This window comes from Oenanthe melanoleuca, chromosome 3 (assembly GCF_029582105.1).
Source record: "Oenanthe melanoleuca isolate GR-GAL-2019-014 chromosome 3, OMel1.0, whole genome shotgun sequence".
In the NCBI taxonomy this organism is placed as follows: domain Eukaryota; kingdom Metazoa; phylum Chordata; class Aves; order Passeriformes; family Muscicapidae; genus Oenanthe; species Oenanthe melanoleuca.
The window spans coordinates 55,636,232-55,663,974 of record NC_079336.1 but is presented as its reverse complement, the minus strand read 5'-3'; the positions used below and the strand labels follow the sequence as shown (position 1 = coordinate 55,663,974).

General features: G+C 38.4%; 1 protein-coding gene across 1 annotated transcript in view; it reads right to left on the bottom strand.

The window, feature by feature from the left end:
• Positions 1–6,047: 6,047 nt before the first annotated feature.
• The window catches only part of ESR1 (estrogen receptor 1), a 104,218-nt gene continuing 82,522 nt past the window's right edge, over positions 6,048–27,743 (bottom strand). The window contains 4 exon segments of the mRNA XM_056488587.1: positions 6,048–11,043; positions 11,046–11,257; positions 12,987–13,170; positions 19,501–19,634. Coding sequence (XP_056344562.1) covers positions 10,922–11,043; positions 11,046–11,257; positions 12,987–13,170; positions 19,501–19,634 — 652 coding nt within the window. The 3' untranslated portion in view covers positions 6,048–10,921.

Below are 27,743 nucleotides of genomic sequence, written 5' to 3'. Positions count from 1 at the left end.
AGACAGTGTTTCTGCTATGCTTTGCTTCCTTCCAGCTGTTTCAAAGTAAAGTTTCTTGTGTCCATATCTTCAAGCTCTGATCTGTAGCCATAGATCTGACTATCGGTGTACTGGCTGTTGATGTAAGGAACTTTTTTTTGCCCCCAAGGGATCTGCTCACACAAAACAGTCCTCCCAGTGAACAGCAAACTCTCTACAATGCCTGTGAATAAGGCAGTCACAGATGGTGATAGAGACCATAAGAAAAATATCACATATAGGAAAAATGCCTGTTTGTAAATGCTAAATTTCCCATTCCTTCCAGGACAGGAATGTCAGTCTGTAAGCTGATGTGTCAAGGGAATCTCAGGCAATTTTTGTCACTAGGTTAGAGGGTCCTTTGAAAGCCACTTAGGAGTTACTACTTTTGGTGCTTTAAGCCTCAACTCAAAATCAGCATCAGACCAGTTAAAGTGGTTTGAGCAATATGCTCCTAAAAAAGGAATTCTAGCCATTACAACTTCATGTGTGATTTTGCAGAGCTGGATCTTGATCCTAAAAGCTGACACTAAGAAGGCAAAATGCAAGTAAGTGCGCAAGCTCTTCTCAGGTTCTATCCCAAGATCACCTGTGACTCAGAGGTCTAGCTTGAGTTGCAAATCCCCATGAGACATCAACATATGCATTTATCACCACAGCAGGAACCAAGTTAAAGGGGGCAACTGTAGGGGAGGAAAAACACACCCAGAAGGCTGTCAGGTATTGCAGCCAGTGGCACTAGCCAGGTTGGCAGCCTGGGCATAATTCTCACCTTGATAATGGGATGCTAAAACTCTCTAAAAAGTGCACAAGTTAAAGTCTGAGATGCCCTGTCTCTTTGATAAGCCTGCAACCCAACACCTCTCCTCTTTCTGAAACATCATCTACTTGAGCTCTGCAAACACAAGGGCTGATTTCTGGTGATGTACCTAGAGCCTTGGCTGCAAGGCATGAGGAAAGGCAGCAGAGGAGCTGCCAAAATCTGGATCTGTATTGAAATTGTGTGTTCAGGCATAGAGAAAATAGACTATGCCTCTTGGGGAGCTCAGGTTACAACTGTGGTGTATTTTTTCCCTTTTTTGTACTGTAGATAAATGCAGTAGCTTCTGTAGAGGTGTAATCATTCCCCCAGCTTGACGTACCTTGCAAACTCTGAACCTTGCTTATTAGTTTGGAATCACCTCAGAGCTAGCAAGTGCTTAAAGATAACTTGCTCAGTGACTCCAGACTAGTATCAAGGCACTGTGTCATTATCATGTATTGATGATAGTGAAAAATAATGAGCACACTCTGGACTCCCTGCGTCTCTTTGTGGAGTTTCATTTGTGGACCATGCTTTGCAAAATCTGAAGGCATCTTGCAAAGTGATATTTAGAGACATCTGACAATGTTAGGAGTACAAATGATCTCAACTTGACAGAAGTAGTGTGCCCTTATTCCTCATAGCTGTGAGCATGATGATACCCATTACCTATTCCCCACCCTGCTTCAGCAGCAGTAACAGCTTCTTTCTGTAACAGATTATTAGTTCCTCACCACTAGTTTGCCACCCTTCCAGCTTTGTGAATACCTGCAGTATTGCTCTCTACTTCCTTACAATATTTTTCTGCATCTGGCTATTGAAGGAGAGCAAAGATGCTGGGCTTTCTTGTGAGCAGTCATCCCTTGCCCTCGGTCTTGTGTTATTTGTGGTTGAGAGATCTGTTTACAGCTGATAGCATCTCTCAACATGTTCATCATCATCATCATGTGCATCTGAGTGGATGTGTGTCTGTCCAAAGGCATAACAGATGCTGGCTCACAGCCTTCAAACTACAGATGCTATCAAGACTTAGCAACTGTAGGAGGATTCTGAGAAATAAGTCAAGGAGAATAAGTGTAGATTCTAAAGCAATAGAAACCATTGATCTGCTCTCTTTTTGGCACTTTTATTTGGTGTTTGAAACAATGGATTATGGAAAGGAGAAAGGCAGAATAGTGAGTTTTGATCTAAGCTGGGTGGTTTGGCAGCAGTCAAATGCAAAATCCATCTAAAGCAGTATATTTCTAAATTGAGGGGGAAAAGGAGAGTGCAGGGAGGGGTCTTTTAGTTTGTGTGTGTTTATAGGTACAGAGTCCGCCACATAAGGGAACTTGTCTGGGTATTGGTTGAGTGGTGTTAGCCTTGGCAGCATGTTGTGAAATGCAGTACACCCAGCTGAATTCTATTGTTCTTGCCCTGTTTGGCCACAGTTAAACCCAGAGGGACATTGGCATGAAACCTGTATTTGGGAGAAGTTGTGCTGTGGTAATAACATTAAGAACATTATAAGGTTCTAATAATATTCTCCAATAAGTAAATAAATATGAGTTATTTAGAGAATTAATTTGTCTTCCCAGAAAGGGGTAGATAAAAATCTGTGACATAAGATAAAAGGAAATTAATAACTGCTAGCTGAAGCACTGAAGATTTGTCATACACCAAGGCCTGGTTAAGTGACAGAAATCTGAATTTTGTTAAATGATTGTTGTAATAGCAGGTAGGAACTGAAAGATGTAACATCTATTGTTTGGTGCCACCTAATATATCATTCCAGAAATGAATTGGTCAAAACTGCTTTGTTCAAGTCAGAATCTGTTTAAAGACCTGAGACACAGCAAATGGATTTGATCACAGTGAGGTCTGAATAACATGTAAATTTTTGGAAAGACAGGATGCTTTAGGAAAGTATTTCCCATTTCTTGTATCAAAGGTGTCCTTGGTGAGGGGGAAGAGATGCACTAGAGAGCTCTTCTGGTCAGGTATCATGCAGATCTGGATGTAGTTTGCCCACAGGTTATTCAGATCAGGGTTTTTTTTTTTGTTTTCTGGCGTGTTGTAATTCCTGGGAGACTGCTATTATGGATGTTGTAATTGTGGGTTTTTCCATTCCCGTGTTTTTGGAAAGGATGTTTTGAAAAACAGCTGGAATTAAACCTACCAGAGTCCACTTTTTTATGTAAGTGCTCACAAGGCTGCAGAAGTGGGACAATTCATAGCTGTAGTATTTTCTTTAGAAACAACTCAGAAATTGTCTGGGGAGCTCCCCTGCCCACAGAGCTGTAGGCTAAAACATATGGTTGCGATTTTGACTCCTTTGCTAAACTTGAAGTATGGTGTAGGCAGGTATGCAGACCTTGGGGAGCAAAGGGAGAAAAAAGGAGTGGAAGAAAGCATGATGCTGCAGCATTTTGGTTGAGATAGATAGATAGATAGATAGATAGATAGATAGATAGATAGATAGATGGATGGATGGATGGATGGATGGATGGATGATAGATTCAAAGAAGACATTTTTGAGATGTAATTTCTTTCCGTATTTTCAGATTTAATGTAAGCAAAAAATTAATCCTGTAAGGGCAGGCTGGAATTCAATCTTTCCTGCTTTCATATGAATGCCTAAGCTTTCAAGATTTTATGTGCCCTGACTCTTAACACAGAATGGACAGCACTTTTTGTTCATCTCTAGAGTATAACATATTTGTGCATCTTTCCATACAAGACACAAGTTCTGAAGAGGTGAGTGAAAAAAAAAAAAAAAAATTGCTTCTTGTCAGATTCTTTTTTGTCTTAGAGGGGGGCATTCTGTCTTTATCTGTAGAGAAGCTAAAATAAAGAGAAGCTAAGAAAAGCTAAAACCTTGATCCCAAAAGTGTTGCAAAATCTGGCTAAAAAATACCCTCCTTTCCTCACATGCACATTTTTCATTGTTTAAAATGGTAACATTCTGAAGCTGTGCGCAAATGTGTAGGAATGGAAGACAGCAGGAGATAAATTTCATATCACTTGTGTGGCTGCAGAAATGAAGACATTAGCAGAATGACACCCTAAATACTGCAGCTCAGAGTTCTTAAAGGGACATGAGAGCTGGTTAGCCTTGTTCCTGCTGAGATAAGTGCCAAATGTTATTATTTTGATGGTCGATTTTCCTGAAGACTTCATGACCATTTTTACACTTGAGCCTCTGTGTCTGCAGGATGCCATGGTGAATGGTAGTAATTGGAGCCTGGCTGGGCATAAGAAAAAACACATATGCAGTGCCCTTCCATGGGCATTCTTTCTATGTGAGCACTCTGATGAGTGCTATTTTATATGTTTGGATTTTCCTCTCCACTGTGTGGGTGGTGGAGACACACACTGTAATGCAGAGGAAGGAGATGTAAAAGTTTTCCAGCCTAAGAAACTGCTGCTTCATGGGGCTTTTAAAGTTGCGGTATCTGGATAGAAAAAAAAAAATTGCATCATTTAATTTTAAGGAATAAGCATGGCCAAAAGGCTTTTAATGAGGGAGGGTGCCCCACTGACTGAAAACACCAAGGCTTTAGCCCGTGAAAAAGCTGTTATCACTGCATTATTAGGATTGCACGAACTAACAGAAAAGAAAAGCAGTCAAATATGTTCTTTCATTATGCCTTAACTATGTCATATCTTTTTTAATTAGTTTAATAGAATAAAATATGCTGGAACAAGAGGTGTCGCATGTCAGCAAAGAGAGAAAGAAGGGGTGTGGGGGGTGCCAGTGTTCAGCTCTGTGCATCTCTATGGGATTCCCTGGGGGAGCTGCTCTATAAGGTGTGTGTGCAGTGAGGGAAGTGTGCAATCCTGTGCTCATTCAAATTGTTACAATTTTTGCAGAAGTAAGTAACTTCAGACTATATCTGTACAGTTTTTCACTTAGCAGTGTCATATTTTTGATTTTGCAGGAATATCCTCCTATCTAGCTGCTTTTTTAAGGTAAAGTCTGTAAGTTCAGTATTATGTAGCAACTGTGTTCTTAAGCCATTTTTCCATGAACTGTAAGTGCTCATTTGGTCCTGTGCTTTAAAAATTGCATAAAGCCATGAAATAGTCATATTTTGAATCAGCATTGAAAATTAATTTATTATTTTGAGCACTTGTGCAGTTAGTTCCTATTCTCTGACCCATCCTTTGTGGCCAAAGAAGCAACTTGCAGTCAAGTTCATTGTTATGGAAGTGTATTGCAAAACAATCGCATGATTTGGAACTATTGTTCAGTTCTATCCAGCACTTAAAAATCCCAACAGTCCCCAGCATTCTTTTAGAGTCTGAATAAGTTATTTGCTTTCATATTTAACAGGCTATAAGGTAAGGCTTCACATGAAGGAAGTATATTGCCTGTCTTGTCCTCATCATTGAGATGATACTTGGAATTGAGGTAACTGTCCTATAATTTTTTTTCCTTTTAAGTTAAATACAATGAAACATCCCATTAAAGCAAAGAGCTTTTACAGATATATAAGAAGAGAACCCATGAGCCAATAGTTCTATGCTGAACCAGCATGGCACAGAAAACAGATTATAAGATAATGAGTATAGGGACCATATTCTCTCTGTGTTACTGATAAATATATATACTACAGTAGGTATGCAAATGCTATTGATTACTGGCTTGATTCTTTGCAAGCACTAAATATGGTTTTGAGATTATTTTACAGAATAGAGTTGAGTTCAAAGTGGTCTTATGTCAATAAAATTATCTTTCTTTTCTTTTCATCCCTTCCTGATGGCTTAGTCATGACAATTTTTTTCCCTGAGGACTAGTTTCACTTGGGAAAGGAGTACTATTTGCTTCGATATAAGCTAGCTCATGGGAAGTGGCAGCCAACTATAGATGGCTAAATTCACACAATTTGTCTCTTCATAATCTATTTGTCTAGATTCATAATCTATTTCACAAGCCAAAATAAGGAATTTAAACCAAAATACTAAGAACATTAAAGAACATAAAATACTAGGTACTTAGCTAACTTTCCTGGTGTTATTAGAATTACTAGAATACCTGTCTTGTTGTTGACTCTAGATATGGAGTGTCTGATTCTTTTCAGGGAAAGTGAAAAAACTAAGAGTTTTGACTTTCATTTAGATGCACAGAAACTGAGACATTCTGATTCTTTCCAAAACAGTGTACCATTTTGCTGTCCACTGGAAAACAACAAGCAGGGAAGCATATTTTCAAAACATGCACAATATAACAAAATGAAACAATGTGTTCTGATTAATTCTTTATTTTCAACATCAAATACATTGATAAAAATCTTTCACCAATCAGGTAGCATACCAGATTTTTTATCTAAACTTTTTTGAACTTTTTTAGGTGCAAAACAAAGAAAAAATACCTCACCAAAACCGAAGACATCAATAATTTCATATGCATCAGTGAAAGAACAGAATACTTTGACCAATACATTATGACAGCTAAGCCTATACCAAAGAAAGGACTTTGCATTTACAGACTACATAGTGCACACAAAAGCATTGGTTTCATATTACATACAATAAGGTAATACATAAAGTGGCTTGATAATGCAAGTCTCGTGACCAGCAGTCTATCCCTTCCATTTTCAAAGGGCACTTTCTGAAGAAACAGACTTCCAATCATAGGCACACAGGATTACAGAATTTACTAATTTGCAAGATGGCAGCATATAATTTTTTTAAATGTTTTTATTTATTTCTTTAGGCACATTCGAATGCAAAAAAAATACTATCCTTTTAACACAGTGCAAAACCAAATACCCTTTTATGGGCAACAATCACTTTCAGGATATAAGGCTACCTACACTTGAAGGATGAAAGGGAACTGTGAGTAGAAAGGGTAGGACATTAATATTGGGAAAACGTTAATTTTAAACTCTCAGATCAATTTGAGATTATGCTACACTTGCAGGTCACAGCAAAGATTGGTTTGTATTACAATGCCATTGTTAACATAACCCTTCTATTACATGTGTTGACTTCCTATCTGTAAAGCCATGCCATGGTTGTAGATAGCATTGAAAACATCAATCTCTTTATTCAAAGTAAGAAATGCACTTCACACAAGTTTAGCTGAGAATGCCTTATATACAAAATCCCATTATCTGAAGGTTGAGTTGCACTCTAATTTTAAAGCAGGAAATTATATATTCAAGAGGGGCTTGCCATGTTCTTACCTAAGCCTATAAGACTAAAGACCTACTGAGGCAGAATTTTTACTTTTTTGGTAGTTTGCTTATTTTTAAGCATTTGGCACAGCTCTTAAGGAATCAGTTGGCATGAACTGAAATGAATGGAGGCTCCAGTACAAATCCTGGCTCTTATGAAGGGGATAGTGTGGGATTTTTTTTTCTTTTTTCAACTCAAGGTCCAGTGATCTGCTGACAGTCCTTGCAATATTCTTGGGAGCTCAGTTCGGATTATTTCTTCAATTACATTTTTAAATCTCTCAATGTAGAGAAGGAGAAAAATCATCAAGTGATGTCACTGAAACATAATAGTAAATTTATCACAACACACACCAAGAAACTTTCATTAAACTATTTTACCCGAGTACAAATCTTACTATCCCAACTGGGAGTTTTACCTGAGACAAAGTCTGCAACATTGAAGTCTGCAACGTGGCTGAAACCACTATAAACCAGAGTAGCTTTCACATATTCAAACACCACATATTATGACACCACTAAGTGCTACACATCTCCCTATCTCCTCTTCTACCTCCCAAGCTTTTTGCAATACTTCAGTAACAACCATATTCTCAAGCAAAGCAAATTCATCTGGTCTATTTATGTTTGCCTTGTGCTGGTATTACATTGCCTATGTTTCTAGAGGGTTTTTTTGGTTTTTAATGTTTTTTTTTAAAAAAATCCATGTATAAACGTTACAAAATAATTATTTTGTTAGCTGTCCAGAGGCATCACTATGAATGTTTTGGTAAAAGCATAATTAGCTGCCTTGAAAAGTTTTCGTTCAATTTTTTTATTACAGCATATATTTTATGTAATATCCAGCACCAGGTATTCAGGTAGTACTGGTTTGTCAGCTGCAAATATAAAGTATATATGTATATATATATATACACACATAAAATAGCATCTTGTGAAATAACGATTACCAAATGTCAGGCACAATTGTTTGCATACACGAGAGCATCATTCAGAATTATATATGAAAAAAGTTGCCATGTTTGTATCATAGACTTTTTTTAATCAATTGAATAGCTACATTCAGCTGTCTGATATGGGGGCCATCTTTATAGATAACTCTGGGAATGTTACCATGTTCGTTAAGGTGCTGCTTCTATTAAAATCTCATTAAAAAGTTAATGATATGGATCCTAAATCTGCCCCGAGGTAAATTAATGTTCTACTGGGAATCACTCTTCCTCTTTCTGGGTTGCCCTTCACTGTAGTCACCACAAACATAGGAGGACTGGTTGAAAGCTAAATTGCTTCCTTGCAAGGGCTGAGCCCAGGAATGGATTCATAATTATTGTGAGCTGACTGATATTATTCTGTATATTCCAAGACACATTATGATACCCTTCTGACTGCTGCATACCACTTCACATCATGCTTTTGCATCTTCACTGGCAAAATCTCTTGAGTGTAAAGGTACTTGCCCTATGTAGGTACCATCCAAATCTGACCCTCTGTTGTGAATTGCTCTCCATGAACTGCCTTCTATCCTCTAGATAAATTTACACTTGAATTGATGTAATGACCTATTCTGGGATGTAGGGAGGGAGGCATTCATTTAAACTGATTTGCCTTCCAGCTTATGAGCTTGATCTGTGTGTTCTGTCTTAGAGAACACCAAGTTGCGTGTACAGTATTTAAAGAGCAGCTCTAATGCACACTGGGCTACAAATGAATGATGATGGTGTAAACACATGAATTTAACTATAGGGGTTCCTGTGCTCCATCCAGATCTTAGCCTGTACTCATTTGAGTGAACTCATGGGTTTTCTAACACATCTGAAAGCCAGCTACTAAAAAACCCCAAAATTTCCATTTTCTTTCATTACATTTAGGAGCCCTCAAAAAGCCCTTAGGTACCAAATTAGCGCTCGCACACACACATATACACACACACACACACACATGCTTTTACTGAATACACAAAAAGACAAAATCTTCAGCACATTCAGAAAAAAATGACACCTTAATATGCATCAAGAAAAGGCCTATGAACTTACGGTGACTGCTTCACATGTTTAGGCTTGCACAGTTTTCGAGGAATCTTCTCAAACATTGGTAGCATGTAGCTTTAGGCTTTCAAACTGCTCATATCCTCAGATATGTACATGAAACTATTATAGACACCAGTATGTACATTCACTAAAGAATTGAATTCTTGACTTGAAGCACTAACCTGTCCTATGCCTGCTGCCTTCACAGCTGCTGTGAAATTTGATCTCACTGCACACAGACTCTGCCTGTGTGACAGGGAGTGTAATTTGACATAGGCACTCCTGTATGGCATTGCTTGCACTGTTTCCTATATTTAGTTTCTACTGGATATTCCAATCAACATAAAGGCTTCAACTGTAATAAAAACATCCCCAAACCATTTCACTAGTACTGTGGCCAGCTGCTGTGGAGCAGCCTACACATGTGCTAGGAAACATCCTTACTGGCAGGGCAGTTGCTTCCAACCAGCTATTGGAATAGTCCCTGGTCTGTGCTAAGTCCCAATCTGCACCTGTCAACCAGAAATGCAGATAGCACAGGCAAAGTTTATAATTCGATTGGTAAATTATCCCTGTCATATGTAATAATCTCATTCCAGTACCCAGCAAAGTTCCCTGACATTGAATTGTCTAGCATAGAGGCAGTCAAACAGCAGCACCAACTCCTGCTTTGGATAGCATATCATGGGGAGTTCTTCAGTCTCTTTCACCTCTTGTTGAAACTCTTGATGTCAGTGGACCTTTTGTATATTTACAGCTGGTCTGAAGAATCAAACTGATCCTTATGAATATCCTTAGGAGGTACTGACATGCATGGAGAAAGACAGATTTATCCTTCTGGACATGCAGTCCCAAGTCTACACCATGTCTGAGGCTCATTGCTCAGTTTTGGTGTCACAGGTGAGCTGGCTCTTAGCAGTGATTTTGAAACATGCCACGACAAGAGCCAAAAAATGCCAAGGCAAAGAAAAACCTGCTGCTCTGACTGTGATACTAGTCCTCCCACACAGGTACACCACACACTGCTGAGTGGGATGGGACCATCCCACTCTTCTGTGCCAGTCTCACACTGGCATCCTCACCCCTTGCTTTGTAGCACAACAAAGCACAGGATAGGAGGAGGGATTTTTTGTAAATAGTGCTGTATCCTGTATGTGTGTGAAGACCTTTCTTTAAGACCTCATGGTTTTTGTAATCATCTGGTCTGATTCAAGAGTAATTCTCTTTGTTATCACTATTTTCCTTGTTGCCCTGGATTTACACTCTTGGGCAACAGAACAGCTTTCTAGGATCAGACAAGATAGCATGCATGCAAAGCAATTCATCTAGATAGTATGGAAAGGGTACCTAAAAGTTTGGTCAGAATGAGCTTGAGAGGGAGTTTCCTGGTGATGTAAGCCAGCAAGGTAAAATAGTACAATTCTCAGACAGCAGTTCCTTTTTACAGCAGGAAGAAAAAAGGCAGGAATCTAACTAAATTACCAAGGCAGTCCCTCACAGTGCAGATTTCCTATGGCACAGTCAACTTTCTGTTTACACTGCCCAAGAAGCCATCCAGAATCTCTACCAAACTGCTTCAAAATTTCAAGCAAGTTTTGAAAGTAAAAGTAAAGGACTAAGTGAGCTTGGGATTTTGGGTGGGTATTAACAAAGACTACCACTCATGAAGATACCAATATGCATGGGTGGTATGGCCTATCAATTTATAGTAAAATGAACGTATGGTTTAGATTAGGACTTAGTTACCCAAATAACATGCAAAATTAAATTAAAACACTGCACATTTTAAATCAAGTTAGCCAGACAATCCTTGCTGGCTATCCATGGTGATGAAATGTCTTCCGTTTAGGGTAAGCAATAAATTTAGGCAAGCGCTTGACAAACACTCATGTGGAAAATGCTGGTGTCTGTTGTCACTGGAGTGTTTTCAAAGGTGGCACTAGAGACGAAATGAAGCATGAGCTGGGTAGAACACTGCTGGGTTTCTCATACCACTGTATATGCTGACTTCTGCTTATATTGTATTCTGCATGCTCTCCTCTTCTTTGCTGCTGACATAAAAAGACTGCAAGGAGTGGGAGGAAGCGGAGGCCGCCGTCAGCTGGCTTCGGCTCTCCTCGTCCGTGGGCGCCGCGCTCCTGGCTGCCGGCGCGTGCAGGCGGTGAGCGTCCAGCATCTCCAGCAGGAGGTCGTACAGCGGGACCACGTTCTTGCACTTCATGTTGTACAGGTGCTCCATGCCTTTGTTGCTGTGGGTTGGGATGGAACAGCAGTTACTTTCCAAATGTGTTTTGAGGGGATTAAAAAAAAAAAAAAAGCTACCAGCTAATAATATTTGCTGGGTTCGTATAAATCCTGCCTTGCACAAAACAGTTAACTTAGCAGTGCATTTGCTGTGCACATCTGCTATAGTTAAGCAGAAGGTGGCACCTTCAAAGAGCATTGCTGACTGCTGCAGTCAAGTTGCCTTCCACAGCTGTCTCTTTTGCTCTTCTTTTCCTAAAAAGTAGCCTAGAGCACATAGACTCTTAACTTAGCCACCGTGACTAAGTGGATGGAATGGATTTTGCCTTTCACATAATAAAAAAATATCAGTTTTCTTTCCAATTTCTTAGGAGAAGCTCACTTATAATAGCATCCATTCACAAAACTATGAAAAATAATTAGCTTTCCTTTACACCTGGAATTTCCTTAATTGTTATTTATTTTTTGGGGGAAAGGGGAGGAAGGTTCATTTACAAAGGACAAACAAACTCTATAAAATGCTCTATAAAATGACACAAATGAAAAAAAACACCTGCACACATCCCTTGACTTTTCCCCAAAGATCTGTGTATCAGTTCAGGAGGTAAAATCTGCATGTTTCAGTTTTAGTAGCTATGATGTGGTGTTTAATTTAAATTTCATTAGCTGAAATAATGAAAATTAAATCTGTGTAGCAATATCTCCTGTGGTTTCATAATAATAAAATCTATAGCATATCTTTGTAGAAATGTATACTGTTAAATCCTCATCCACTGAGCAGTTACCTAAAGAGGTAATTTGGGAGAATCATTTGCTGCAATTACTAATAGTGTAATAACAGGCAGCTCACCTCTGATTAGCAAAAGGCATGGTCCTCTAGACTGGAATTTAGTAGCTCAGCATTTATCCTCATCCATAATGAGGATATCCACAATTCACATAATGATCCTAAATCTCTTTTCTAAAGTGATTTGCAATCATGACTCTTGTGAAAAGCGGCTGCATAAAAGTGATAATTTTATTAAATCTTATAGGAGACTAAAGTTTGCAGAGCTAGGCTACTCCTACATTAATATTCTTCTCAGTACTTTTCAAACACCTGAGAAAACTGGAGTTATTCAGCCTGGAGAAGAGGAGGCTCCTTACAGAAGCCTTCCAGTAAGCTGGGCATGTAGTGACAGGACAAGGGAGGGTAGCTTCAAACTGAAAAAGTGCAGGTTTAGATTAGGTACTAGTAAGAAATTGTGTACTTAGGGTTGTGAGGCACTAGAATAGGTTTTCCAGAGAAACTGTGGGTCTCCCATCCCTGGAAGTGCTCAAGGCCAGCTTGGACAGGGCTCTGAGCAACCTGGTCTAAGTGGAAGGCATCCCTACCCATATCTGGAGGTTTGGAACTAGATGATCTTTAAGTTGCCTTCCAACCAGGCCATTCTATGATTCTATGATTCCATGACACACATAAGATTAAAAGCAGATACTACTTTCCATCAAACTATCAGCACTATCAAAACAAAAGGCGGAGAAAAAGACAACTAGAAAGGACAAATGGGGTAAATATTTTCATGTGGAGTTTTTTTGTTTTGTTTTGTTTTGTTTTCTGTTTTTTCTTTTGGGTTTTTTTTTGTTTGTTTGTTTTTTTGGTAACAGCCCTTCACATAGTTTGCACTCCCACATGTGAAGGAAAAGTGTGCATGTGCATTTGTGACACCTGTCTTGCATGGCCCCAGCACTCACCTCATGTGTCTGATGTGAGAGAGGATGAGGAGGAGCTGGGCCAGTCGTCTGTGTTGCTGCTGCAGAGAAAGACCTGACTTAGCCATCAAGTGTATGAGAGTGTCTGTGATTTTGTCCAGGACACGGTGAATATAATCTTTCTCTTCCAGAGATTTCAAGGTGCTGGAAAGAAAAGTGTACACACCTAAAGTAGGAGGGAGAAAGAAAATAAACAAACCACAGACAAAAATTACTTTGGTGGACTCAGAGTAGCCCAAGGTATTCCCTGTTGTGTCTCTTAAGCTGTTTTAAACCACGGGATCTGACTCTTTGCCAGCTCTCTTGCTTGGCAGCCAGGTTGCTTCTCTGAATAACCCTGGAGCACAGATTTGGGCTCTTGGGGAAAAGCAGGAGGAAGATAGTGCCACTTCCCTTCCTGTGTCACACCAAGGTCTGTACCAGGAGCTGGGTGACACCTGCAGCTAGACCTACCTGTGGGCTGTGCTCTTCTCTTGGTCACTTGTCTCTGAAACTTTGAGGAGGTGCTGTTCCCCTTGAGAGCTCTGCAACACTTACAGACCAACCCAAGCTTTCAGCAGCTTTGCCATTTCCCCTGCTGTTTAATATTTGATTTTTAGTGGTTTTCTAGTCAATCTATAACTGAATGATGTTACCACAAAACATGTAAACAAAACCAGGTTTTCTTTATGGACATTTGCCTCAACAATATCCTCACAACCAAGCAAAAGCCTTGAAAGGTGTGCTCCTTCACCTGCAAAGCTGTCTCTTCTTTAAAAACTGTGTCCAAATCAACTTGTGCAAATTTAGCTGTCTTGAATTGCTTACTGCTAAAAGTGAGCCACCTGAAGGTTTGGACCAGACAAAAACCTTTTCCAGAGATCAAACCTAAAAGTTCCCCCTCCAACAGCTCCTCTACATCACCTACGAGAGTCTCTAATCCAGGCATAAGAGCTTGTGCTAATAGTAAATCTCAGGAGCATGAAGCACATCTTGCTTACAAAATGGGAAAGTCTAAACAATTTCAGCTGTTTTATCTTGATTTTTTTCTGGACAACAGCACACAGCCAATGTGAATCAGGTCACAACAACACTGTGCTGCCAAAAGAGAGCTGTTGCATTCAGCATCAGTTTTTAAATCTTTTGGACTGGACCAACAACTCTAAACAGCTCGTACTGCCATAATCCAGTCCTGAGGCACCAGAGGTTTAAGATGCACATATGGTAATACAATCAAATTGGCTTCATCACAGTGTTCATTGTCCTGTGTCCATAACACACTTGACAAATCCTGTGCTTGGTCCTTCTGCATCAGCTCACAGAGCCAAGAAGAGATTTGGATTTTGTCCTTGGAAAAAAAAATGGTTTCTGGAATAATATTTTATTTTGCTTTTCTTTAAAGCATCATATATAGCAGACTTTGGAATGCAGTTAGTTCTGTTAAGTATAAAAGACATGCACTCACAGACAGACATATATGTTATAACATATATGCTATATATGTTATAGCTTGTCAGACATATATGCTATAGCTTGCTTTCATTGTTTGCAGCCTTGGGGCTGCCACTGGATGTGAAGATACTTTGCTGTGCATCTGAGCAGTCAGGGAGTTGAAATTTTTTTAACATCTTGGCCTACTCCTCACATCATCTGGGTACTTCAAGGACCTGACATCTAGAACTACTGACCTGCAAATAGTTTTTATGATTCGGGATCTTCAGAACTAAAAAGAAATGTAGCTGTGTTTGAGAATGTGAGTGTCTCTGGGAAAGAGTAAGCAAGAAACTGCTTTTAAAAACCAAAAGGATAATTCAAACAGATCATCAGTCATCATGAAAAAATCATCAGTCAGAGTTCTTAGTTTTGGTAATGGGTATTGCTTCAAATTTGATATCGATAGATAGTACAGTGGCCTCTTTTCTCACAGAGCTTTTCATTACTATTATTATTTTTACTGAAATTAATTCACAAACAGAAACTGGTCCTGGGGCTTTTCTCAGCTGAACCTTTCTCAGCTGACTCTGAACTGCTCTCACATATATCTATTGACAATACAAGGCTTGATAGCTTAACTCATACCTGTAGGGGCAAGATTCTTAAATACTACTGGCAAAACACAATCCACTAGAAGGAAATATTATTCTCATAAATGCACAGTGCCTCCAGAGATGTTTACTTCAGCCATAGGAACCTATTGTGCTCTTGAAGCAACACCCCATAGCTTCATACTACTAAAACTAGTAAAAGAAAATAATCTTTTAGGAGGAATTTTTTCTCACCTAGTCTAGAAGCTATTAAAAACTGTAAATCAAAAAAGCACTCCCCAATAACTGTAGAGAATTCAGGCAACTGCCAGTCAATAACTGCCAAGGAAAATTATGTTTAGTTTTCCTTTCTACATCCTCACAGTGATTGCTCCTGCCCCAGGCCACTGGCCAGAGACTTCCCCAAAAATAAAATACTGGTTATCACACACTCATAGAGTTTTCAAATGAGGGTGCAGAAAATTGCCTTAGCAAAGTGAAATTTAAGAGTCTCCAAGGCCTTTCCAAGCCTAAATTGAATAGCCAGGTTGATTTCCAGCTCTTTCTGTAGGTCAGTGTTGTAAAACCAAACAGGTGCAAGAACAGAGGAAACACCACCCTACAACCAAGCAAGGCCTGTTTGTCCATGCCCATAACACATACCAGAAAAGGATCCCTTGGGGGCTGCAGTGCTACCATGCCAGCCCTTGGCATACATTGATATAATTTTATATTTCTCACCAAATATAATTATATATTTGTTGCATGTTACTGTGGAAGAGAATGTCCTCAACATCTTTTCTGTCACAATAAACCACAGTTTAAAATATTTTTTCATTTGGAGTTCAGGCTCACGGAACCCAAGGCTCTACTTCTTCCACTACACCCAACTGTTCTGAATCTGCAGCAAGACAGGCTGAGGCATGAGGAAATTCATCTCTGTACCATACACTCCTGAAACCATCCCAAAATAAAGAAATGAATATGAAGCACAATTTAACAGGAACTGAAAAACATCAGGAGAAAAGAATAACAAGCAGTCACGTGGAACAATACATCAAGAGGTCCCCAGTATGCATTAAATCAGCCAAATCTTTCCATCTCTGTGGACTAACCAGCTAACTAATTAGGTAAATCAGCTCCTAAGGCAGTTGTGATGTATATCTTCATGGCCAAAATGAAACTCTGTCACTTTGCCACATAGCACCATTCCTCTGGTACACTCAAAAGGAAAACATCATGTTGTCCTTTCATGATTCTAGTAGTTATTTTCCAATGTTAAGTAACACCCCTTTAATAATGAGCTGAATGTGGTTTTCAAAAACACTACTTTGCTTTTGTACTCAAAAGGTTTATTGCTGCAGCTTTAGAGGGGCACCTCCAGGTTTGTTACTTAGCTGGACACAATGATGTCCTTGTTACAGACATATCACCTTGGTATCTCGGGAAAACTGTGGAAGTAGCACAAGCATCTACCTTGGCTTACAAACAAAACCTTCCATCCTCTCCACATGCATGGAGCAAAACTAAAAAAAAACATAACCTGAATATTTTCCAAAGCCATATGGAAAAGGAGTGTAAAGATATTAAACATCCTTGAAAGGTGTTGCAAAAACAGAAATGTTCAACAAAGGCAATAAACAACAGTACTTCATGTGAAGAGATTACCAGATGTCCAAGGATTTAATAAAGAAATGTTAAATTCACTCAGTGAATTAAATCCACACAAAGATTTGAATGCAAATGAAGACTGCTTTTAAACATGAGATGTAGCATAATTAGTCCTATTTGTTTAATTAACCCACTTGTTTACATCTTTTTGAGATCTGCTGGTTTAATCACATGCATATATAATACAGGCAGCATAATAAGCCAAAAATTCATTGTGTGTTTATCTGCTGTTTCTTTAGTAGAAGATTTGTGAATATTTGCATATGCACCCACAGAAAGAAATCAGGTTAGGGTAGGTTTGGAAGTCATCTAGTTCATCCTCCTGCTCAAACACTGATAACTTCAGGGTTAGATCAAGCTGCCTGGAGTTTCTCCAGCTGAATTCTGAGTATTTGCAAGGATTGAGATCCTACCATCTTTCTGGCCAACCCGTTCCAGTGCTAAACCTCTCTCTGGGTAGGGTTTTTGTTCTGTTTATCTGGGCAGGATCTCCCTTGCTGTGGTTTGTCTGAATTGCAGGCTGTCCTTTCCTTTTGCACCTCTGAGAAGGGTCTGGCCCTTCATCAGCTCTCTGAGGGCTGCAGCGAGACCCTCCTCTACCTCCTCTTTCCCGGATGAACCAGCTCAGCTCTCTTAGCCACGTGCTACAGAGCACACGATGTTTCATATCTGTCCAACCCTTTATGTAAGGAGCTTGGCCACATTTCATGAAGTAAAGCATCTCCAGAAAACACTTTAGAGGGTCAGTTCCAAACACTTACACAGCTCTTACACAGACCCCAAATTATGCTCTGTATTGCAGTCTAATGCCTGTCAGTTTGAGCATCTAGAGAGTCTGAGAGTCAGAAACTTGTATCCACATTCCCATTGTTATTTAAGTTATAAAAGTAGTTTGTTGCAGGAATGCAAATACAGAAATGTACCTTTATGCATAAAGGTAATGACATGCAATACAGACATACATTCTGTGGCCATATATACATAGAGTTTAAAGTGATCCCATCTCTCTTATGTTGAAGGAATTTTGCCTCTGATTATCACCAACTTCCCTTGTTCTATATATATATATATTATTTATTTATTTATGTATTTATTTACAATTTTTTCCTTAGGGGAATCTTGTAACAAAAAAAAAAAAAAAAAAATCCCATTAACACAGTGAGATGTGCTTATGAAGGATAGCTAGTGATGCCTGGCAGGGCTTTGTCTGAATAAAAAATTTAGTGTTATGGATCAATATTAAATACAACATAGACACAAAATTTCCATAGAGCATGACCTAAATTCTTCATGTTCATGACATGAACATTTAATTTGTTTTATTCAAAATTCCAGTTCTATTTTTTCTAATTGAAATCTAAAATTGATTTTATAAATCAATTTCATATTATAGATTTATTTAAGAAGTTAATTGCCCTTGAATATATTAGCTGAAATCCTGGAGGACAATCACTTTCCAGGAAGAATATTAACTCTAGGAAATATTCTGTTATAATTGTCAGGGCAACATAAGGAAAATAAAATGTCAAACAGTAATTACAATTGTCACAGCCTGGGAACTAAGGTAAGAACAATAGTCCCTCATTCCTAATATGCCACTTGCTTGCCTCAAATGTTACTTTTTGGCAATTGGTTACAGCCACAACAAAACCTGAACCACATTCATATCTCATGGAACATACATAAAGTATTTTATGTTAGATTGTACAAATACATAATTTTGCTTGAACTTTGAGGAGACCACATTCAAGCTTCCATAAAGAAAAGTACCTGATCAATAAAGCAATGTCTGCTGTGTTTACAGTCAGCCTTTGATGTGAATACCCTAAATTTGTTTTTCCTGCAATTTGGGCAAGTGATCTATTAGACAAGTGGATAAAAAAGATATAGAGCCCTTCATGTCTGTGTGCAGGGTGATACCATCTTCAAGTTCAAATGCAACAGGAAAAATTTACAAGTGGGTAAATCCCCAGCATTGGGAAATTCTGGAGTCTTCAGTCACCAGGTAACAGCTTAGCAGAGAATTGTGTCTAAAATTTTTACTTTGTTGCCTACATTAAGATTTTAGATGTCTATCATTTCCATGAGAACAACATGGGTTCCATTTCTGCATATAAAAAACAAATTGTCTGGAGTTTTTTTCTCATTTCAAACAGAAAAAGTCCTCTGGTGTGCAACAGTTTTCTGTCACATGTTTCAAGTTAAATTTGCTTGTTTCAATCATCTCATGCAAAATTCAAATCATCTAACCTTACATATTTATATATGTATCTATACTAACACTTTTTATCTAGTCATCTATTTTTGAAGTGTACTTCAGGATGAGATTTACAGCCAAAAACTATAAAGGAAGTGGAAAACTATTACATCAGTGTTAGATGCCTATAATTTATTATAAACTAAACCATGATAAACTCAACCACATTTTTGCCCTTGTTTCCTTTTATTTTGCCATCACCTAAGCACTGCAGTTAAGCATTGCCTTTGGGTGCCCTATGTGTGGTTCCAGCTACTTCAGTGTCTTGTAAGCAGAGTTTTAAGTCATGCCAGCATCTGATTCAAAGCACTTCTCTGACCACTCTCCACACAGTGTGAATACAGTGTGTCATCTACCCTCTGCATCAATTTTCTGGGTCCCACCTACATCACTGGACAGGTTTGACTGCTTCCACCCCTGTCTGGTCCTGCCTGTCTTTGTGCTGAAAACCCAGTTCCATTGCTGCTGTCTCAAAATGAAAATGCCATTAAGGACAGCCAGCAATGTTCAAGCCCATGCAGAAGCAGCCACAATTACCCAAGTGATAGCAAAGCACACAACTTACCAGAATTGAGCAGGATGATGGACTTAAGGCACACAAATTCCTCCCCTTGAATGTTCATCATGCGGAACCGAGCAGCAGTAGCCAGCAGCATGTCAAAGATTTCCACCATGCCCTCTACACATTTCCCTTGATTCCTGTGTGAATACCATCAATGGGGAGACATTCACACTTTTATCCCAGTGGGACCATGAGTTTTTCATCCCCTTGGACCAATACCCTCCAATTTGATTTCATCAGCTCAAGAACAAGTATGTGACTTCCTGCTCTGTGCACATTTGATATATGTGTGATTACAAAAGCACTGTTCTCAGTGTTCCAAGTAAAATAAATAAACTATTAATTACTGCATTTGAAAAAAAAAATCAATTTCAGGAACTCATCACAAAGGCATTACTGTGATGGAACATTTTAAATTGACTCAACCAAATCTTTATGTTGAGGAAAAGATTTGTTTAAAACTACAATTTGATTTGTGTGTATGTGTTCTGCTTTTGTTACTTTGGTTACTCTTTCTTTTTTTTTCCCATTAACTGAAATGGTCCCAATTCTTTAGATTTCTCCCTCCCTAACCATTTGCACTTTTTCAGCTGGCCAAGCAACCTCTAATGTTCCAACACACTTCTCTAGATGTTCAGTGTCTACATCATTCCTTCTTAAAGAATAAGCTTACTCATGAGCTCAAGAAGGGTCAAGGAGCCCAAAATCATATTTATATGACTGATTAAAACTACCAGATCACTCTACATATCAAGTAACTTTTTACATTGCAGCATTAAACAAAGCTGAAGTTTGGAACATCTCAAAGTGTTTATTAGTAACGGCAATTAACCATCTCCTTCTGCTCACAGTACTGGGCATTCCAACTCACAAATTTTCATCTTGCCCACTCAACCTGCAGCTGAAGAATTAATGCAGATTGTAATTATTTTTGGTGAAAATTTAGTCTGCAGATCTTTTGGTGATTTCCACTGCTACCTTTGCTTTTTACCAAGAACTACATACTTTTACTTCTATTAGGCCTTCCTGAGTGAAATTTTAATATATATGACTTTATCAGTGATCTGATCTGCTGTTTAGAAATATAATACTTTTTAGATATGGCTTTCATAAACAAAATTAGGAAGATCATTGCTACAGGAAAATGCAAAGAAGTTTTTACAAAGAAAAACTATAATTTATAACATGAAAAAGACTGAACCTGTCCTGATTGCATTGTGACAAGAAACCTACCAGCATAGAGACACCTGCCCCAAGTCTTATCAGAGATGTGTTGCTGAGAACCTGTAGCTGATATCTGAACCCACACCAGACCCTCAGACAAAGCAGACTTCTTCCCTTCTGACTGCAGACTCAGAAACTTCTTTGCACCCTCCAAGGTGTCAGGACAAGTTTCAATGTTTCTGATAAAATATAATCACCCGCAACTATAGAAAGGTTAATTTCCTCTCTATAGAGTTTAGCACAGAGGACCAGAATACTTTAATAGTATTGCATAATCTTAAATAATGTCCCAATAAAAGTTTGTTTAAAGATTTAGTATTTCAGGATTTTGCAGAAATGAAGTTTCCGTGGATCAAAAGACAAATGACTGATATTACAAATCCCCACATATTCATGTCTGACTGAGATATTTGTTTGGTTCCTAGAACCCACAAAACTACTGCAGCCAGCTTTCAGGACATTTCAGAATATTACAGTCTGAACAAATTGTAAAATTTGCATGTCTAAGACCAGAGGAAAAAAATAAACAGAAATTTGTAAAATAAGACCATTTAACATGCCTTATGTTGCCTCCTGAGACAGACAATTTGATAGAAAGTAAGAATTATTCCCAACTCCTACAAAAACAATTCAATAGACTGTAGTTTACAAAATCAATATTCCAATCATGATTCTCTTGCTGACAAGTACAACTTCTGGACAAAAATCCCTAATCCAGCAAGACGTATTCCATATGCTTAAATCAATCTGCATGCCTCTTTCCCATTAACTGAACTCATACGATAAATTATGTAAATTTAAGAGATTCTAAATAGTTCCTAATCTCTTTTGTTTTGCTGTCTGTTGTGTGTGTGAAAGACCAGGCTACTCCATAAAGAAAAAAAAAAAAATTAGTATCACTTAAGGTAATGTATTTTAGGTGAAGTTATATACTCAGCTTTAGCTTTAGGTACTCATGTGTGCAAGGAATGACCTAGAAATTTCTGCATTATTTTCAGAGGTAGGAAGCAGATCCACCTCCATTGACATCAATGGAACTGCAAGAGCTAAGTATCTTTGCAATACAGTGAAATTTTTTTTTTTATTATTTAGGCTATGACAATTATTTTCTTTTCAATCAACAAGAAACTATCTGAAACTGGAATCTCCAGTTCTCTTGAATTGCCTTCTAACATAGGTTGATAATACCATCACAACTTCACAGTTATGTGTTCAGTTGATAGGGAGGCCTGTTTGGGAAAGTCTAGAGAACTTTCCCAAAGGACAAATTAGCAATAGATTTGACAATTATCTTTGTCCTAGCATCTTGCTCTTGTTTTTTGTGTACTCTCATCTTACTCAAGAAAAGACAAAACAAGCTTGTATACTGCAAAGCATCCCAGTGTATTCTCAGAAGAATTCTTTAAATTTGGTTATTGAGAAATGCTTAGGAAAGTTAAACCATTTGAATTAAAGGCCTTAAGTGACTTCATAGAAGTAGTATGTGCATTAATATTAGTAGGTCTATATAATCAAGGCACCATCCAGGCCAGAGGGCAATTCAGAATGACTTTAGTCAGCCTCCCACTCAAAGCAGGGTCAGCTCACTCAAGGCTTTATGCAATGCTGGTCTTGAAAGTCTCCAAGGATGGAGACTGCATAACCTCTCTCAGCTTGATTATTTTCATCACCATTATTTTTTCCTCCCCTACATCCAATCATAACCTCCTCTGCTTTAACTTATTATTCCCATTTCTCAGTCTCCCATCAGGCATTTTAATAAAGAGTCTTGTAGGCTGTAGGTTATGCAGACTTAAAAGCCCTTTCTCCTCCAGGCAGAACAAATCCCCTTGTTCCAGCCACAAGGCATGGGATCTGGCCTTGGTGGCTCTCCACTATGTTTACTGGATTTTATTAATGTATTTCCTGTAATAACTGGATATGGTATTCCAGGTAGTGAGTGCCAAATAAAAGCAGGATAATGGCTTCCCTCCCACTTTCAGTGGTAGCAGTACCAGGGCTATTCCACTGTATGTAGGAATAAGAATCTAGATTTTATTTAAGTCCTGGGAAAAATCTAGACACCAGGAATGCCTTTAACAGAAGCTCAGGATCAAGTAAAAATTAATGAAGGGTGCTTGGATGAAAGGAACAGGGACTCAAGGACTCAACGGATGTTCTCATCAAATTTTTCATTCAAAGGGAAATGCTAAAGTAAGACAGATGCACCCACGTCTGACTGTGCATTATCTCTCTGCCTTCCTTTACCATGGCACTTCATTTGATGAAAAGGGACTGCCAAGAACAGATGGGATGCACAAGGTTAGGAGAGGGAATATCAGCTTCAAAAGTGGACTTAGTAACTTGGTGATGAAGCCTCTAAACAAGGCTTGGCACAGGATGTGTTCCTAAGCCTAAAGGTAGGTTAGGAAATGGGGGAGAGAAAAGCTGCAACATTCACATCCCTAGTTAGAAAGGACAGCATTCACAGACTTAAATGCCTGTGGTCTGACCCAGGAGAAGCACAGTAAGTCTGGATACAGACTTCCAAACAATAGTTGATGTTTATAATACATTTATGTATTCTCTATAAACTAGTTCTATTAGTAGACATTGTTAGAAGCTTTTTACTCCTATATAAAGCAATGAACTAAAACAGCTTAAGGAAGTGGGATGTCAGAAAAACTCCATTTGCGAGGATTTAAGACCAAATCAAGAAGTTCTACTTGGATGCCTTAAATACTGCTAGACAGGCATTATTGGGATACTTAACTAACTGAGGATTCCACCTTTTCTTAATGCTGTGCTTTACCAGTCATTAAAAGATGAGAACATTTTTATCAGCAGAGAAATTTTACTTCAGACCATCCTGCATTTAACCAGTAATACCAAGGGATTGTGGAAAATATTAGGAGAAAACTAAGCAGAAAAAAATAAAATACCAAGTGTAAAGTAAAACACAGTGTCAGATGCAAATTCTGCTGATAAAGAGAAACGCTTATGGTTCTGTCTGTATCCAGGAGATTAAATATCATTTTGCTTTGGAAAAAATGGTGTTTTGATCACAGTAATCAAGCTTGCACCTTCACACATATCATACAATAAGTGGTAGGTGGTCGTGAAGGTGTGAGCTACAGAAATACAGAAAGGGACAAATTAATTATATACAGGGCTTGTTCTACTGTTCTATTTTGTTGTTTTCCATGAGGTTTTTGGTTTGGGGATTAAGGGGTTTTTTTAATTGACTTGTTCATAAGCCTTCAGAGGTGGCAACATCTTTTGCTTATCCCATTTCTCCCTGAATACTGGCTTTCAATTAACATATCCTGGGGAACTTCATAGACCAGTCAATGGCTGGTATTACAGTCTGCTCTTCCAGAGAGCACTGTTAAGAGCCCATTGTTTCTTAGTCAATATAAGCTTAAGAACAAAAACTTGAGTCATTACTGGCTAAAACAACTTCAAAAGTTATCAAATTAGTCCAAGATTTAAAAGTCATACTTGAAAAATATTTGCAAGAAATATGAAGTAGCACATTTATCAATAGAAAAAAAAGAGAAACAAACATCTCTTTTAAAGTTTTCACCTGTACTTAATCACAGATTACCAGAGCTGCTGACATTGCATGAATTTTCTGGAAATCATTTAGTTCAGTGGCACTGCTCAGGCTTATATATTGTTGGGTTTTCAGTAGCTCCAAGGACTGAGACTCCAAAACCTCTTGTCCTGTCAGTGAGAACAATCTTCCACTGCCTTCTTTACTTCCCTCTTCTATCAGATATTTATCAGATGTGAGTCTTCTCAGATTCTCCTTGTATGAGAGTTGTTCAGTCCATTCTTTGTGGCCTCAATCCAGGTGTGTACATGCCTGTCTTGCAAAGGGTAGCTCAGAACAGACACAGCGCTCCAGATTTGCCACAGCATGTCTGAGCAGTGAGAGAGCATCACCTACCTCTAGATGCTGCTAAAGCTTTTCCTAAGGCAGTCTGGGAGGGGAGAACTGCTGGTTCAGAGGGCACCCAGTTGTGTTGAATTCTCAGAAAGTTTGTGGAGTTTCCCTCACCACGGTGTCCTGGAGGCAATTCTGTATTTACGTGCATGCACATACTTAGGGAGGTTTCCCACTAACAGATGTTGTGACTATTTCTTCCCTGCCCACATCACCCCGGTTTAAAGCTCCCTCACCAGGTTGGCCAGTCTGTGGAAATCATGATTTTGCCCCACTTTATGGTATGGATTTCATCTCTTCCTAGACATCCTTGATCCTCACAGCAGGTTCCATGATAAAAAAGTTGAATCCCTGCCATTGACACCAGCTATACAGGCAGTTGTTGCCCTGCAGGATCTGTCCATTCTGCCTCAAGCCCTTTCTCCCCAGCAGCCCCCATGGACTGCACCACCTGGTCCCACATGCTTGACACCTGCCAGGCAGCCAACAAAGTGTCTTTCCTGACTGGATGACCAGAGGATCATCCACCTAGGCAAACAGGGTGAGAGAGGTACCCTGTACATCTGAGCAGTGGTCAATCAGGTCTGAAACACAGAGACAATTAGCTACTAAGTACCTATAATAGATTTTTCTCTTTGTAAAATACAATGTGAAATGGGTCCACAAATATGCCAGGTAGGAAAAAATCCCTAAAATGCTGCTATGATAGTTCTAAGAAAACTGATTATTCTTTGGTCATATTTAAGACATTCAGATTATAAAATTATTGTGAAGGCTCTCCATTTGGGAATAATAAAGCTAAAATAATTGGCTGAGGAAATGTTATTCTGATTTACAGGAGCGCCTTTCTCAGTTTAATTTATATTCAGTCTGAGTCCCCATAAAGCCAAAAAAAATTTCAAAATTCTCTCCATATCAGAAATGCAAAGAAAGTTTGATTTTGGAATAAACAGCATCACAGTACAATGTGACCTAGAACTGGGGCCTGAGCTCCCAAGGTCAGGGTTACTAGATGAAAGAGTAATCTCATAATTTGTGTAGGAACTATCTTGAATCCAGAATTATATAATTTGCTTTGAAAACTTATTTTCTGTGCCTACAAAGCCCCCAGTGAATCTATCAACTGAGAACTGGGAAGATGTGAAGCTCATGAGAGGGGGGGGGGCTATCTTTTTAATCTTTTTTTTTTTTTGAGAATTCAAAACTTTGAGCATTATCCAGCACTTCCCCAGACTCTGGAAAGATCTTCCTGATTTTACATTTAAGTTGTTTGAGTTACAAAATTGGGTAGTCTTTGAATTTTGCTCAAAGAGACAGTAAAGACTGAATCACAATAAAGAGACAGTATTTTTTCATTTTTTAAAGTTTTTTTAGTTCTGTCTCTTTTTTGGGTTCTTTTCATTCTACAGGGTCTGCAGTATAATAATACATCTCAAAATTAAATTATACAGTTAAAGATAAAAGAGAAATGAAATTATTTCAGGAGATTCTCTAATTGTCTACAAGTTAATCCATTCAGCTCTACCAAGTAAGTAGCCTAATGACAAGATGATTTTTTGAGCTAAGTTTTCTGGATGGAGTCTTTTGCTATTAAAGAAGTGATGGAAAGTAAATGTACAATTACTTTTCAAATCCATTTTGAAGGGTAAATGAGGATATACTTGTTGCCTATGGACTTTTTTGAAATAAACAGAAGCAGAAGGTCACTAAGCAAGCATTCTGAATCAAGCACTTGGGATCACTTTAATTCAATTTCTCTAATAAATCAATGGTAATTAATGCATCCACAATTTCACATGAAATGTGCATTTACTCAAGTGACAGACAAGTGTGGTGTCCTCAGACATTTGAAACATTTTACAAGTTGAGGGACTAGAAAAACATACTCAGATTTCATCTTGATGCTCTTCTATTGTATCTAATTTTATGCCTGTCAAATATCTGCATAAAGAACTTAAAATATTATTTTCAGACATAGATATGTTTCACTATTTTAGTTGCAGTTTAAAGGGATCAAGTCTCCTGCTATTGCTTAGTACAAAAGTCAGTAAAAGGAAAATTGTTCTATTTAGAGAGAATAAAAAATCTTCATCAAGCACTGGAAGTGAGTAAGTTTCCAAATTAAACGAACCCTGAAAAACAGACTAGGTTTCTCCATAAAAAGAAGGAAAAACCTGATAGAAACAGAAATACTGACTACAATGAACTGAACTAAATCCCTAGACAGATTTTTTCGCTACGAGAGATTTTTTACAACCATGATAAGAAAATAACAGTAGAAAATAACATGAAGACAGCCACACTGTCTCATATCAAAGGTACATTTAGCTGAGGGCTAAGCACCCAGGTATTTGGATTGCTGGCTTGAAGTGACTACCTCTAGTGCTGGGCTGGAAGAGATAATCACTTGTGGATTATCACACATTTTCTCCACATACTCATGACTTTATATAATTCCTATCATCTTTACTTTGTTCCCATTCTTCTAATGAGTATCACAGGCAGAGAAGTCAGTCCATCCCGTTAGTCTTTGCAGCAAAGCTCATCTCTCTAATTGCCTATGCAACACCTCTGGGTACCTCTCCTATTCTTTCAATGCTCCTGTCAAGAAAATCAGAAAGGCACCGTTTTCTAAGAAGAGACGAAGCACAGAATCAAACAGAGGAATGGCAATGATCTGTATTATTTCTACTTCCTGTTTTAAAGATTCTCGGGGGGGAAGGAAAGCTGCAGTCTCTGACTGCTGGCAAGCAAAGAACTGCTGGTTCTATAGAACTAATTGCTGGTGACAGTGAGGTGGAAAGATCAACTCAGAATGCTGTTTAGAAAAATCAGAATTCTCCTATATATATTACAGATAGATAGATAGATAGATAGGTAGATAGATAGATAGATGATAGATAGATAGATAGATAGACAGATAGATAGATAGATATCTCTATATATATCTATCTTATCTATAATATATATGTTCTCCTATTCTCCTAGATACATCCATCACATTTGTCTACATAAAATTTGGAACTTGTTTAATACTTTTTGGAAATTCGACAAGATGTCCGTCATCTACTTGCTCATTAATTTCTTAAAGGAC